Source organism: Microtus oregoni, unplaced genomic scaffold (assembly GCF_018167655.1).
Source record: "Microtus oregoni isolate MIOR12 unplaced genomic scaffold, Mior012 000014F_ref0000157, whole genome shotgun sequence".
NCBI classification, from domain to species: domain Eukaryota; kingdom Metazoa; phylum Chordata; class Mammalia; order Rodentia; family Cricetidae; genus Microtus; species Microtus oregoni.
In genome coordinates this window covers 15,540,455-15,556,369 of record NW_024543073.1, presented here as the reverse complement: position 1 = coordinate 15,556,369, position 15,915 = coordinate 15,540,455, and the positions used below count along the sequence as shown (strand labels likewise).

General features: G+C 44.0%; 1 protein-coding gene across 1 annotated transcript in view; it reads right to left on the bottom strand.

The window, feature by feature from the left end:
• Mccc2 (methylcrotonyl-CoA carboxylase subunit 2) overlaps window positions 1–15,915 on the bottom strand; it is a 64,094-nt gene that overhangs the window by 11,610 nt on the left and 36,569 nt on the right. The window contains exons 7-11 of the mRNA XM_041663793.1: window positions 13,610–13,723; window positions 10,253–10,317; window positions 6,359–6,458; window positions 6,164–6,259; window positions 2,348–2,420 (exon numbers count right to left, since the gene is read on the bottom strand). Of these exons, the coding sequence (XP_041519727.1) occupies window positions 2,348–2,420; window positions 6,164–6,259; window positions 6,359–6,458; window positions 10,253–10,317; window positions 13,610–13,723 (448 nt within the window). The remainder of the gene's footprint in view (window positions 1–2,347; window positions 2,421–6,163; window positions 6,260–6,358; window positions 6,459–10,252; window positions 10,318–13,609; window positions 13,724–15,915) is intronic.

The following is a 15,915-nucleotide window of genomic DNA, read 5'->3' as shown; positions in this document are numbered from 1 at the left end:
CACACATACACCATATGCACATACGGGGAAGGGGGAAAACATAGCCTGTCATTTTGTGAGGCAGGTGCTTAAGATGATTTCAGAAAAAGCTAATTATTTTTGCACTCCAGACAAACTTGGTTAGAGACAAATTCTTTCCCCTTTCCATCAATTCTGAGTCTAGCTGGAAACAGGTGTCAGGTGCTCAGAGCCCAGGAACTTACTAGCTATACCTGGACGGTGAGTCAAAGGCACCTTCTGCCAAAGCCCTCTGCCTGGACCAGCCTCTAGGCTCCAGTACACAGCTAGGCTACCCACCACAAAGCTGGAACTCCAAGCATATCTCTCTCTTTCTTTCTCTCTCTCTCACACACACGATAGATAGATAGATAGATAGATAGATAGATAGATAGATAGATGATAGACAGACAGACAGATAGATAATGTCCGCATATGGATTGGGTCAGAATGCTGAATTTTGAATGAAAGGTCTTGCTCTTTACTCTAGCCTTGCCTGGATTTTTATTTTAATTGCCATGTTTTTTTTTTTTATTGTGATAGAACACACTTTGATTCTCTGTGTTTTTCAGGCCTAAAGGCCCAGCCGGAGGCCTATGTATGATAAATGTCCTGAGTGTATTGACCCTTGAGAAGCATTGGAAGAGGGATAACTTCCAAATGGTTTGTGCAGCGATCCACCCTGGGTCCTGCCCTGCTGACAGAGGGATGGAAATCTAGCACCTGGTGCGATTCCTGCAGGCTCCTCACCACTTCCATGCTCAGCCCTCCCTAGGTCCTGTAGGGGTGGGAGTGGGGGTCGAGGCACAGGTACACAGGCTGAGTAGGGCACACACTCCTACTTGTGCCAGCCTCTCCATGGAGGAAGGGCCTTTACTACTGACCCAAACCAAAAACCAAGATGTCACAGAAACCTTCTGGGCCTCCTCGTGAGTATGGAAGCTGGAGGAAACCTTAAAGCGCTTGCAGAGACACCCGAGCATCTTGACATCTGGTGTCCATTCTCCCCCTTCAAGTCTACTCAACTGTCCCTCCCCTGACCCCAACCTCACTTGGATTCCAGTACAATGGAGCAGAGATGGGGGAACTGGCTGTGTCACTGATGCAGGGATACAGGAGGGTCAGTCTCTTAGCAGGTACCAGGCAAACACACTAAAGAAGATGTCAGGGACAACCCATCCATCTTAGAGGAGGAAGAGAGGCCCTGGCTTGTTTCAGGACTACATCCTGCACCACTGGCGGACAAATCCCGTCTATATATCAAACAAAAAGCTCTTAATCACTTAAACACCCAAAGAGAAAAGCATAAATTCCCCTTCCGCGTGAACCATTCTCTCACTCATAAATTGAGCTAGGAGAAATTGCCAAGATTTAGGCCTAAGCCTCCAAGTACAGCTGCAGTTTGGATTTTTGTAGCTTCTCTTTTCCTGTTCTGATAAGTTTTATTCAGAGTGACTACTGCATTTTCAGGCCTTTTACAGTCTAATAAAATTCACAGAAAAATTGTTCTGCCATTTCCACTAAAAGGTTACTCTGGGTCTAGTACCTCTTTGGAACAGTTTCCTTCAAAGGTTGACCTTCAAAGGGTCAACACCTTAGACTGAAGAACAACTTATACACACACTGTTCTTCCTGACAGGGCACACAGCCCTGCATTCTCAATCTAGTGTTTGACTGCATCCCTTAAGAGAGAGCTGGAGAGATGGCTCTGAGGTTAAGAATGCTTACTGCTCTTGCAGAGGACACGGGTTCAATTCCAAGCACCCACACCACAGCTCACAACTTCCTAGAACTCCAGTTCCAGGGTAACCGATGCCCTGTGCCTCCACAGTCACCAGGCACGTACATCGTATACATAAATATATGTAGGCAAACGCCCATACCATTAAAAAATAAATAAAACTTAGAAAACAAAAATTATCCACAGGGAGGCTGTGAAAAAACTGAACTCACTCCACAGCCTCCTGTGAAGCCACGCATTCCAAAAAGCCCCAGATGCACCAGCGTAAAACAGCAAGGAAACAAGGCTGAATACGTGGAAACAATTGCTACTCAGAGAACAAAAGCATGACAAAGGCTCTCTGTTCCTGCTACTGCGAGGCCACAAAGTCACAGAGCACAGAGTCCACGCAACAGCATCTGGCCACGGTCATTTTAAGCTCTTTGGATGCAGGAAACCATTCAGGTCCAAACCCTCGGTCTGAAGTGGCGTCTGCTGGCCGCTGACTCACACGTGTGTGCCTTTGTGGATAACAAAGCTCACGCCAGGTGCACGGAGCCCTGAGACGAGTGACAACTTACTCGGAAGCAACAGAAAACGTTCGTGGTTTTCACCTCTTCACCTTTGTACCTGTAACTAGTGTGTCTCCGTATAATGCCTTGAACTCATTGAATCTGCTTCCATCCACAATTCTAGCAATGACCTAAGAGGAAAAGTAACAAGGCTACTGAGAAATCACATCACGAAAGCATGTCTGTGGTGAAGTCATTATTTGTTTATTTCTTTGTTTGTTTGTTTATTTTAGTGCCAGGAGGGCAACCCAGTGAATACTGAATGTACCCGTGCTTATTTATTTTTCCTCTTTTTTATTACTTTATAAATAATACCAATCAAAATTCCTACTTCCTCCCCTCCTCCCACTTCCTTCCCACTCCCCCCCACACCCTCCCCTTTGTCCCCCTACAGTCCCAAGAGAAGGCAAGGCGCCCTGCCCTGTGGGAGGCCCAAGGCCCTCCCCGCCCCCACTACATCCAGGTTTAGGAATGTGTGCATCCAAAGACAATAGGATCCCAAAAAGCCAGTACGTGCAGTAGAGACAAATCCCAGTGCCATTATCATTGGTTTCTCAGTCAGCCTCCATTGTCAGCCATATTCAGAGGGTCCAGTTGAAGTGATTTATAAGGAAGGCAATTCACAGTGATGTCACTTTCAATCTCATGCCACATAGAACACCGCTTGAATTTCCCTTGACATGCATGGTTAGTGCCCCAAGTCACCCCCCCACTGTGATACAGAATGAACTCCACAGAGAGACTGCACATAAGAGAACTGCAGAGAATCTGGAGGCTGGCAGCTAGGCCGAGAGCTCGATTCAGTGCCTTGGCAGGGGTTCAAAGGGTCCATGAAAACCCAGAGCGTAGCTAAGGGCTTGGAGCACAGAATATTGGTTGGCTCCACATGTGACCAGACGTTCCAGGGTAAGTTACTTATTAAAAAAAAAACAACTCCCATCTACTCAATGCCACCAAGTAGATGAAGAAGGGGTCTGACAGCTGGGAGAGATGAACTGGTAGGAAAGGGACCTGTGAAGATGATGCTGAGACAAACAGGGGCTCTGACTCCAGCTCTACCACGAGGAGACTAATCACGAAACCATTAGGGACCTGGGGATGCAGCTCAGGGGTGCGGTACTTGATGAGCCTGTTCAAAGGCCTGAGTTCCACCCCCAGCACTGCCTCCCTCCTCCAAACAGTCTATGACGTCCCCTAAGCCTGCTCGTGACCCCACCCTCTGTAGAGGATAACTTTTAAAGTCATAACTAAAGCACACCGTCTGATTAAAAAAATAACTTGTTACTATTAAGCCTCAATAGACATTTATTGATTCTTAATATGAGTCAGTAGAAGGACTAGTTACATATATTGTTCATCCGAAAGGAGCAGAAATTTCTAGAGTTTATCCTTGAGTCTCCGCCACACGAGTCTTTCAGTAGAGCTATGCTCAGCAAGCTTGAGGCCCTGACTTCAACCCTAGTACCAAAATAGAAGACTCTTAGACACAAAGCCTACTCCACGCTTCCCCAGAACCCAAGTGAGAGGGTGCGTATTACTCTCTAACACTCAAGCTTCCTTCGCTGAAAAATGAGGGGCTCATACCAGCATCTCTCTCTCTGCAGACAGCAAAAGCTTGCTTTAAATTGCTTGTTAGTTATTTTCCTAAATATGGGAGCAAAACAACTTTTGGTGCTGCAGATCTCTTCACGCAAACCTTTTGACGAGCCATCAACACATCACAGCCGTTCTTCTGGGTCACAGTGTAAAACCACTTCTGACTGGCTTTCTAATTAATACCACTCTTATCCATAAAGTACTTAATTACCTTCAAGAACTTAAGAACTCAAACATCAGGAGCAGACAATTAATAGGACAATATTTTCAATTCTAGCAGGAGAAACCAATATTCAGAAAGGTCAGGTCCCCCCTGCATCTGACTGAGAGAATAAGACCCAAAGCCCAGCTTTTGCAGCTCAGCATCTGGCATTACTGCAACTCCATGGGCTACCGAGGACTCTCTGTGAGGCTTATTTACTATAGGAAAAATAGAAACAGACTAAATAGCCAGCAAGAAGCAGCAAAAGCTAGAAGATTCCATTAAAACACAATAAAAAGCACATGAGGCAGGGGTTGGTGTCTGCTGTTCACTTCCACACCTCTGGTGTTCGGAATATGTACACAGGAAATGCTAAGTGAAGAAGTGGCTATTCTAAAAAGATGGTTCTCAGCCATCACGGCAGATTGTGAGTGCCATGCTTTTCTTTGTCTGCATTTAACTGGAAGCTGGGCTAAAAGCTAATTCTAAAGTCTGTAGCTGAGTCATGTCGCCAAAGTGAAGAACCAGTGGAATTTCTCTAGAATCTAAGATTTAACATAGTAACAAACTATTGCTTAACTATCTGTAGACATCTCTACAGCACAACAACACCCTCAGCAATTCACGCAAAAGGAAAAGAAAAACAGTCTGCCTACCATGTTGCCAGATACCACTGTGAGAACTGGGAGTTAGCCATAGAGAAATGATTACTGGAGACATTTTGTTTTGTTTTGTTTTTTTGTTTTTGTTTTTCGAGACAGAGTTTCTCTGTAGCTTTGGAGCCTGTCCTGAAACTAGCTCTTGTAGACCAGGCTGGCCTCGAACTCACAAAGATCTGCCTGCCTCTGCCTCCCGAGTGCTAGGATTAAAGGCATGTGCCACCACTGCCCAGCTGAGACTATTTTTTAAGGATAAGGAATAATATATGTAATTTACACCAGAAAAAGTAGAATTTTAAAAGGATTATATACACAGGGGAAATTAAACATATGTGTACACATACATACACCAAAAATACATTATGTAGACTATATATAAATGTATATAGCTATGCCTCATCCATGAGGACTTGTTCTATGTCCCATACCCAAATCCATAGATGCTGAAGTCCCTTGTACTGAATGCCTAACTATTTGCATATAACTTAGGTACATATTCCTGTAAACTCTGAATCATCTCTAGAAGACAAATGCTTCACATGAACAGCCATTGTACTATGCTGTTAGGGAATAATGATAAGAAGAAAAACATCTGTATGTGAGCAGTGCAGACAAAATACCCCTTTCAAGGGTTTCTGAGTTGTGGTTGGTGACGTCTGTGTACACAGAACCCCCAGATATAAAGAGCTAACTATATAAACAGATCAAGGCAAATATCAAAATATTAGCTGTTCTTTCTGAATGACAGAACAAGCAATTCTATTTTATTTTCTGTGCTTGCTACCCTCCCCCCACTCCATAACCAATATCAAATCGTCTTATAGTCAAGGGGAAAGTACTTTAAGATATTAAACCTCTGGCATAGAATCTCATTAAGATGATTTCCTAAATTTAAAATTTATTCTGCCAGCTATGGAGACCTGAAGAAAATCAAAGCCTACACACTCTAAGCAAACACTGAAAACTGTCCCTCTGGATTACAGAAGGCTGTGTCACAACCTGTCACCATAGCAACGTCTCCAACTATAATCATCTACTCTGCTAATGTCATACTGATCTAAAAAGGCATGTTTTTCTCTTCCAACAACTTACTGACATTTTGTCTATTTTGCAAAATAAGAACACTGAGGAAAAACAGTTGGAAATGGTGCGACTTCCCTCAATCATTCTCACAGCCCACGGTACCATCAAGTCCCATCCATGAACAAACCTAGCATCCTTGCGGTACAGTGAGAACTCCCCAGTCACAGAGAGTCCTTCCTCAGTTGTATTTACTGCAGACCAGAGACCAGGTACGACACCAAGACAGAGCTCCTGGATCATAGGGCTCCTTACTGAGACCCACACTTGTCCCTCTGCACGAACACACCCTAAGGGTGGCTGCTGGACTCATGGCTTGGATCCCGTTCCCACATACCTCCCGGACATCAAAGCTTCTCTTAAGGTTCGCACCAACGATCCCGTACAATTCATCGGCTGGGAACAAAGGCTCCTCAGAAGGCTCGATGGTAACCTACAGACAGGACAAACAGACTCTGTTTAAAGACAGGATTCGGGGGCACCGGCCGAAGCTCTCCACAGGGAAAGGAAAGACAGAAGGTTTCCTACTCACGTCCAGTTTCTTCTGATAATTGAGACTCCTCACAACCTTCCTTGTTAGGTGGAGGGCATGGTGGTCATCCAGAGCGTAGTGGTCAGTGACGCCAGACTTCCTGCAGAGTGAAGCACACGCTGGTGAGCAAAGGCTGGAAACGGACATCATTAAATACCCTAAGTCCCCAATACCCCCAGTCTAAGAATGATTAGGAACATTAACTGCTTAAACACCTTAGTTAACGCCATCTTACTTGATTTTCATAGTGTCCCTAGCGAAAGAGCATGAACCTTGTCTTACAAAGAAGAAAGTCAGAGGTACAGAGACTAAGTGCCTTGCCCTAGGACCAGCGATAGCTGCACTGGAGGCTCATGCCTCGGACTTCTCACTCTGGCCTTCTGCAACACTCCAGGGCTTGTTCACAGGACTACTGAGGCTCAGTCCCGTGAACAGAATTATATGTGACGCCCAACCACAGCTAGCTTGTTTTCACAGTGTAGTTACGTGACACAGTGGGAGCCCGCTGAGCCTTTGGTGCAGGTGCCCACAGTGGTCTCTCCTCTCTGAGACCGCATCACTGGCCACCAGGCTTTGGAGGGCCACCACGGCCTCCACTTAACAAGGAAGGCTGTGAGAAGTCTCAGTTATCTCTCTCTGAGACTTCCTTCAAGTCAGACACAAGAGTAGGCTCCCTCTTCCAGTAAACAAAAAGGCTTGAATACACTAAGTGTGGGTGGGGGCTTCCCAAAAGATAGCCGCAGGCTGAAGAGATGGCTCAGTGCGTAACAGCGCTTGTCATACAAGCGTGAAGACCTGAGTTCAAATCTTCAGCATGCACAAAAAATCAGGGCACACAGTACAAACATCTGTGTTCCCAATGCTAAGAGACTCAGGGGGCAGAGACAGGAGAACCCCTGGAAGCATATACCAGTCAGCCTGGCAGACAAAGAGAAAAACAACAAAGGGACCCGTAAACACGTCAGAAGGCAAGGATCAACACTCAAAGTTGTTCTCTCGGCTCTACATAGTCATCATGCACACGGGACCCCATTCACACACATACATGTGGGAAAATATGCATTCAAAGGAGGGATAGAGACTTGTTAATAAAACACATTTAAAAATAGGTAAAGTCAAGCTGGGGGTGGTGGCACACACCTTAATGGCAGCACTCCAATGGCAGAGGCAGGCGGATCTCTGAGTCTGAGGTCAACCTGTTCTACTCAGTGAGTTCTAGGACAAGCCAGGGCTACATAATGGAGAGACCCTGTCTCAAAAAAAAAAAAAAAAAAAAAAGACAGACAGAAAATATATAATAGGAAAAAGCCCACAGAATTTTGGTTCATTTTATGCGTAAACCACTACAAGCTGTTTTGATGTCTTGTCTAGAGAATCTGTCCCACTTTCGGGAGTTGTTCTGGTGTCCTAAGTAAGAGCAGAGACAACGCTTACTCCTCCAAAGCACACGGCAGCCTTCAGCTCCTACACATATTTTACAACCCAAATTCGTTCACAACGCTTCACACATAATGGCAGCTGTAGCTACTGACTTCTAGCTGTACTGTGATTTGGTAGAAATGGAAGCAGCAGGAAGATTCTAATTTAGCCAACCTTTAAAATGTAATGCTTTCCTATAAAAGATGCCTGAAATTTGCCCTAACAGGAAAGAGAAATTTTGGATGAGACACTATATAAATCTTTATTTAAAATTAACTCTTAATGATGACTAAGCAGGTGTAAATGCGCATTTAAGACGGCAGAGAACTCACAGCAGTTTGTGACTAGCCTTGTGTTTCTTTTTAAATTGAGTCAGGCGATTAATCCTCCTTAGCCTCCTAAGTCCTGGGATTACAGGTGCATGCAGATTTAACATTGGTCTTGTGGATTTTATTTATTCATTATTATTAGTGTGTGTGTGTGTGTGTGTGTGTGTGTGTGTGTGTACACAAAAGCACTTATGTCAAGGTCCAAAAGCAGAGGCCAGAAAACAATTTTAACTTTCGGGAGTCTGTTCTTTCTCCACCATAGTTCTAGGGCTTGAACTGAGGCTGTCAGGCTTGCAAGGCAAGCTTGCTGAGCCATCAAAAAGTAATGCTAACGGATATTTGATGACGAAGGTTCTATTCCAGTCTTTACCTTACACACAAGCAGACAGGCCTCAAACAGGTTAGTCACCTCGTTTAAGTCACAAGAGTAGTCAGAGAGACAAACAGAAGCTAAATCCCAGGGTCCCTGACACCCGACAGACTGCCTACAGTTTCCCCCCTTTAAAACTGCCAAAATTTTACAAAAATTAATGATCCCCAAATACTACCTTTCTCTCTTACTCCTGCCAACAAACAGAAATCCAATTTGTCATATGCCCTAACTCACCCTTCTTCTTCCTTTGGCCAGGCCTCTCCAGATAGGAGCATCACCAGCCAAGCAGATCACCAGCCAGTCTCATGCAAGAGTCAGAAACTGGGCAGAGGCTCTGCAGCACCACTCTGAGCTCCAAGAGCTGAGCTCCCTGAAGCACTCGAGTTTCTGCCCCAACTCAGGCAGCGCAGGTCTCTAAACACTGCTGACAACACCAATCCACCCTAGGATGTCTAAAACCATCTTTCTTTCAACCTTTAGATAAGACTGGATGCATGTCTGCACACTTACTTTGTAAATGTTTAATTCGTTGATTTCTCTTACCTGCTTAATTAAACGGTACATTCTTGAGGACAAGGACTAGTCTAAATTGTTTTATGTATCACTAATAACAATACAATCAATCAACCCTCAACAAGTCCTGAGTGAGGGAGGAATGAGGGAAAAACAGAGATGAAGGCTCTTTAAGCTAGCCAACAGGTATGGCAGGAAAGAACCCATCTTTTCTCTTGCCCCGGACTCCTCCCATAGTCTCAGGGCTCTTTGGGGTTATGAAAGCACAGAGCAGAGGACGTCCTGTGCCGGATGGTCAGGTCTACCTGCCCTTTAGAAGCCAGAGCTGGACCCTGTCCAGATGACCTCTGTATGCATGCAGGGTAAGGTGAGCTTTCCAGCTTGATCTAAGTGCCACCTCTATGCAGCTCCTTCCCACAAGCTTCTGACCCCTCACAGCCAATGGCCTGCTGAGCAAGCTCTCAAACACACCTAGCTTCTCAGGCCTACAAGAACGTTTGAGTCCTCTTGCTCCGGTTTCAGATCTCCTCCCCCCACTCCATTGTCTCAATGTCAGGGGATGAAATCATTTCTTGTCATCGTCTTCTTCATCTCCTCTCCTGAATCCTTTACAGGTCACCTACCAAGTCCCTCAGTCGCACCCAGAAAATAAAACCATGCCTGGAGTATAGCAGGCATCCAAGCAAGGTTTGTGGAGTTAATGAGAAACTGCCTCTCAGGCTTTACTGAAAAGCCGAGGTACTGTGCTTGCTTTGACAACACATATACTAAAAACAAAACAATACAGAGGAGATTAGCATGGCCCCTGTGCTCACACTGGGGCTGACAAGGTGGCTCAGAAGATAAGGATGCCTGCTGCTGAGCCTGAGCCCTTGGATCAATTTCCAGAGCCCACATGGCAGAGGGGGAGACTTGACTCTCACGGGTTGTTCTCTGACTTCCATATGTACCCATGGCATGTACACAGCCACATACATGACTGTATCCACATATGCAGGTGCACAAACACACACTAAGCTTGCCTTCCTTCCTTCCTTCCTTCCTTCCTTCCTTTTTTTTTTTTTTTAAGCAGCTGATACTCTCACTTGAAACACAATTCTACAGTCCAGAGATCTAAACCCAGAACAGCAGAGTGGGAGCAAACAAAACTACAGCTTGATCTGGCAAGATAAGCACAAGGTAAAAAAAATAATGTAAAACTTCCTTTACACAAACAAAATGACCATTGATCCTGGAAGGGAAATATGGCTCCTGCCTTACCTGCAGTGAAGGTCAGCACCTCCAAGATCCTCAGCAGACACCTCCTCTCCAGTAGCTGCCTTCACCTACAAGGATAAAACCACGGCGAGACTGGTTCACTGAAGACATGAAATGCAGTACTAACAAGCATATCGCCTAACCTGACTTCACTGCATTCTTCCTTCCACAGAGCTGAAGATGACTGTACTTTCTCATTCCACCTCCAGGCAAAGTGGCAGAATATTATCCCAGTCTACAGATGGGGATTCTAAGCCCAGACTCACGAAGAGTTGCCCACAGCTCCTGGACAAACGATGCAGCCTGTATATCCACCCTGCTCTTCGCGATGCTACCCAACACACCTTAAAGCCTTGGAGTTGTGAGGACGTCCCTGACTGCCTGGGATCCCTTATTTCACCTACCAGATGAGGTCTCATTGGCCTGCAGGAGTCCTCACGGTGATGACACCCTAGGACATTAACCAAGCAATGCTGGCGGTGGTGGAAAAAAAAAAAATGCCCTCCAAGGGGAGTGGCACAATTAGGAGATGTGGCTTTGTTGGAGTAGGTAGAGCCTTGTGGAAGGAAGTGTTTCACTGTGGGGGCGGGCTTGAAGGTCTCCTGTGCTCAAGCTTTGCTCAGAGTGACACTCAGACCATTTCCTGTTGCCTGCAAGATGTGGCACTATCAGCTCCAGCACCATGTCTGCGTGCACGCTGCTAAGCTCCCCACCATGATGATAATAATTCAATCTCTGAACTGGAAGCAAGCCACCCAATTAAATATTTTCCTTTATAAGAGTTGCTGTGGTCATAGTCTCTCTTCATAACAATAGAAACCCTAACTAACTAAAACACTGGCCTATCCGTGCTAAGAATTCCACTTACATGTTTACATGCTGCTCTCCAATCTGTATTTCAGCAATCTGTACATGTTTCTCTTACCAGCTCTATACTATGGGTTCCTCAGGGGTGAGGCTGTGATTCGTTCATCTTCAAATATTCAATAACCAGGGCTATAAAATCCAGTTATTTTAAGGTGTTAAAAAAAATCGCTTGTAGAAGTTACTCAAATCTAAGGTTTAACAGGATGGAGCCAAAACAGAAAGAAAAATCAGACAACAAATCAAGAATGACTTAATTAAAGCCCAAGAAGTTACAACAAGAAAATTAAAAAAAAAAAATCCCTTAGGACTAAATGCCAACCTCATCTAACAGGAACTGTTAGGTGAGTCCTATTTCACCGGGCTGACTAATCTGTTTCTGGAGATAGAAATAAAAAGAAGTGTTAAAATAACAAGGATTAATCTAAGATACAGCACAGAAATGGTTATTCCTCATTGTATCAAAACCTCTGCTTTAAATAAAATATCTTTCCACAGAAAGGCAATTAAAATTTTCACCTTCAATTATTCCACCCTCAGAAGTCAATTATTGGTTCTCTTTCCAAAAAAAAAAATCAGTGCTAAACAGCTTTCACTCCAGACAATAGCTAATTATAAGAGGCGTCTGAATATTTAAAGTCATAAAGAAAGATAAACAACAGATATACTATATTTACTCTCAGAGATCTGACTAATTTCCGGGGGAGGGGGATATGGCTGTCATCAGTTAACATTTATTGAACACCCACAGCATGTGCGAAGATGACCAAAGTCAGAAGAGTGAAAGGTAGCCACTGTAGCAAACGGCAGTTAGGGTGGGTAAGGAGCCAGGAGAGCAAAAAGTCCCTCAAACCCCCATTTGCTTCAACCACACGAAGCTACTTGAACTAACAGCACCTGAATCCCTTTCTTCAAAGGCTTTTCTCAACTGCCTACAAACAAGGGTCAGGATACTGAATGCTCAGATCTATGAAGCTTCAGATTCTTCCTCCCTAAACACAGTTGTCTCTCATGGACCACTGACAGAGGTCAGATCTGGAGGACTTTGGGCTTCCATGGCCGCTGGGTCAAGTTAAACCTGAATCCATGGGTCAACCTAAATGAATGCGTCTAAAACACTGGGTGTTATCCCAGCACTATGTGCCACGAATTCTCCCAACGGAACTTCTCAAATGTCACTAGTACCATTACTTGTGGAAGTTTGCCCCCTCACAGTGCACAGGTAAAAATGGAGCACATTTTCTGCGCGTGAGCCGATGAGAGCTTATCACAAACAGCATGAGAACACTACCATCCTAAACAGCACTGGAGAGTTACCACCGCTAAAGCACAAACTCCTTCTGGTCTACCTCACCTTCCATAATTACTAGAAATCGCATGGGAAACATTTACTTTGCATGAGCTCTTACTAGTAACTGACATGCCTTGAGGTCCGCCATTTGAAACCATACATTTCAGAGGTTTTTCTGGTAATCACAAAATTGTGCAGTCATTGTCATTCCAGAACATTCCATCACTCCCAGAGGCAACTCCCACTCAGCAGCGGCCATTCCCATTACTCTCCCTCCTAGATTCTGACAGCCACTATTCTACTTTCCATCGCCATGAATTTGGCTCCCTTAAATATTCTCAAACCTGGAATCATATTTTTGTGTGTGCCTCACATGTTTCCCATCCATAATGTGAAGAACTATGTCTGAATAACGTTTTATTGTTTCTGATCCTCCTGCCTCTACTTTCTAACTGTTATGAATACAGTGTGTACTATGATATCCAGCTCAAAACACCTTCTAGAATAAGCTAGGCATTCCAAAATTCTCAAAAAGTCAAAATTATTTCATGTTTCTTCCACTCTGCATTTATTCTGTCTTTTCCAAAATTTCATTATGTACATGGAGGCACACAAAAGCATATTCTCAACATTTTACCCAAAATTAATATTATATATAACCTAGTATGGTCAAATTCTTAAGACTCAAGACTCAACAAAGAGAATGGTGGGACTAGACATGGCACATACCTTTAATACTAGCAGAGACAGGAGGATCTCTGTGAGTTCAAGGCCTGACTGATCTACATAGTGAATTCTAGGCCAGTCAGAGGTAAATAGTGTGTCCCTGTCTCTTAAAAAAAAAAAAAAAGAAAAGAAAAGAAAGGAAAAGAAGGAAGGAAGGGAGAGACAGGAAGACAAAGGGAGAGAGAGAGAAGGAGAGAAAGAAAGAAAGAAAGAAAGAAAGGGAAAAGAAAAGAGAAAAAGAGAAGGGTGGTTGCCAAGGCAACAGCAGAAAATAAAAAAAGTTCTAGGGATGGGTATGGCAATATCTACATGATAATGCAAATATGTTTAATGCCACTGAAACACATAATTAAGATTTATTAGATAGTAAATTTCTGTGATGCATTATACTTACCATATTTTTAAAGCTTATAATAGCTTATGTGTCTATATTTAACTCTAATGAATCAATAATCATTCAACCAAGATAATATTCTTACCAAGGGTGGTCCACCTAAGAAGATAGTACCCTGCTTCTGGACGATGATGTTTTCATCCGCCATGGCAGGCACATATGCACCTCCCGCTGTGCAGGAGCCCATGACCACAGCTATCTGCAAAGGAGGCACAGACATTGAGGTGAGACTCCAACCGGAAACACATGGCATCAGCACAACGTCCCTACAAACATTGCAGTGCCTAGGTGATACGAAGAGCTGATCCCTGGACTCACTTTACAAACAGAGTCCTGAGATAATGGTTCTTATTGTGTAGCCTAGACTAGCCTAGTACTCATGATCCTCCCAACTCCTGAAGACAGAGCCTCCAGGCACACACCATCTTTGTGACTAGGAAAAAAAAAATCTCTTTTATTGTTGTTTTAACTTATATGTATGTGTCTGTTTGTATGTATCCAAAGTGTGTGAGCAGGTACCCACAGAGAAGGAAAGAGGGCATCTGATCTGACCCCTAGGAACTGGACTTACAGTTTGTGAGCACCCTGATACGGGTGCAAGGAGCCAGACTCAGGTTCTCTGGAAGAGCGGCAAGTGCTCTTAACCACTGAGCCATCTCTCCTGCATCCTGGAATAGTGCCTTGACTTCCTGTATGAAACTATTTTGCAGGGCTTATGTTTCCCTCTTACAGAACATGCAGATGAAGAGTCTATCAGGACAACACTGGCCTGGTAAACTACTAGTCTGAGAAAAGAAACCTACCACACACTCACTTCAATAAAACCTCCTCAAACGGGAACTGATAATACTGCACCCTCTAAATAATCCCTTTATATAAATAAATACCTCTTGGGGGCGTTGAAATAATTCTTTGAATAAATGTTGTTAATATTTTGTGCTAGCACAAATATAATCTAAATACAAAACTAATGCTAACATTTGCATTGGAAAAGTTACTCCAATGGCTGAGTTGGCAGAGTGATCCCCGATAACCATGTAAAACAGTTGGGCACAGTCTGTATACCTGTAATCCTAATGCTAGAGAAGCAGAGAAAGTGGGTCCCTGGATTTCACGGCTCCCCTGGTCTAGTCAAATCGGTAAATTCAATGAAAGCAAAACACTTTGCCTCAAAAAAAAATAAGGTGGAAGGATTAGGAAGATGGTCTGCTGTTGAAAGTGCTTGTTGCTCAACCTGAATTTGAATTCAGAGCACCCATGTGAACAGCCATAGGTACAGATGTGTATAACCCCAGCATAGAGAAGTGGATTCCAAGAACTTGCTGGCCAGAGGGCGTAGCTAAAATGGTGAGCTTGTCAGCTTCCCAGTTAGTAAGTAATTCTGTCTCAAGACACCACACACACACACACATGCACACGCATACACACAAATAGTAAATAAATAAAAAGAAAGAAAGAAGGTGGAGAATGACCTAATATTAACCTGTGGCCTCTACACATTTGTGCACTCTTGCGCACATGAGTGGACACACACACACACCACACATAAGCATCAGTAGCCATGTCAGGGGACCTGCAGTCAGCAATGGAGCTGATGGAATACACCCACCAGATACAAAAGTTATGATGGCTCCATGCTGGAGAGCCAAAGCCCTGGATTGTTTCCAGAATGCCCCCTTGCTCTGCTGTGCTCCCTCTGCTTGCTGCTGCCGTGTTCCTGTGTTTGGCATGGTGTGGTTACTATGTGCAAGGATCCCACTGTATCTAGTATATAGTGTGATTGTTTCATAGGAAAATTCCACTCCACACTGGGGACCCTACAGATCATAATGCAGACGAGTTTTAGGAACAATGGTGCTTAGTTTGAACTGTGATTTAACCAGACTTTCTTGGGTCAGCCTAAAAGATAAAGGTGGTTAAGACAGTAAAGATGATCAGGGAAATGCTTTAGGTTATTCTAAAAGTTGTTCCTTATTGGAGGTACAAAAAGGGTAAAATTGGGTAGAAGTCACCTTCCCCTGTGAGATCTGCAGAAGATGGAAAATAAGAACAAGGAAGTTTCATGTATTATAGACCCATGAATTCTGCCTGTGGAAACCAGGCCGATGATTAAAGAAAGCAATTACGTCCCTACACCTGAGGTTAGGCCTGAGTTCCTCGGTCATGTAATTTACAGAATTAATCACAGGTCCCGGTACGCACCTTGAAAAACAAAGTTGTACAAGAAAATTAAATGACCCTATTGTGTGTAAAGAAAAATAGATGGTTAGCTAGACCACTTGTTTAAAGGTTTTGCAGAGCAGAAGCAGGACATGAATCTGCTATGCTGAAACCGCAGACAGCTGCCCACCAGTGCAAAAAGAATGGGCTGAAATACATTTAGCTTGTTTA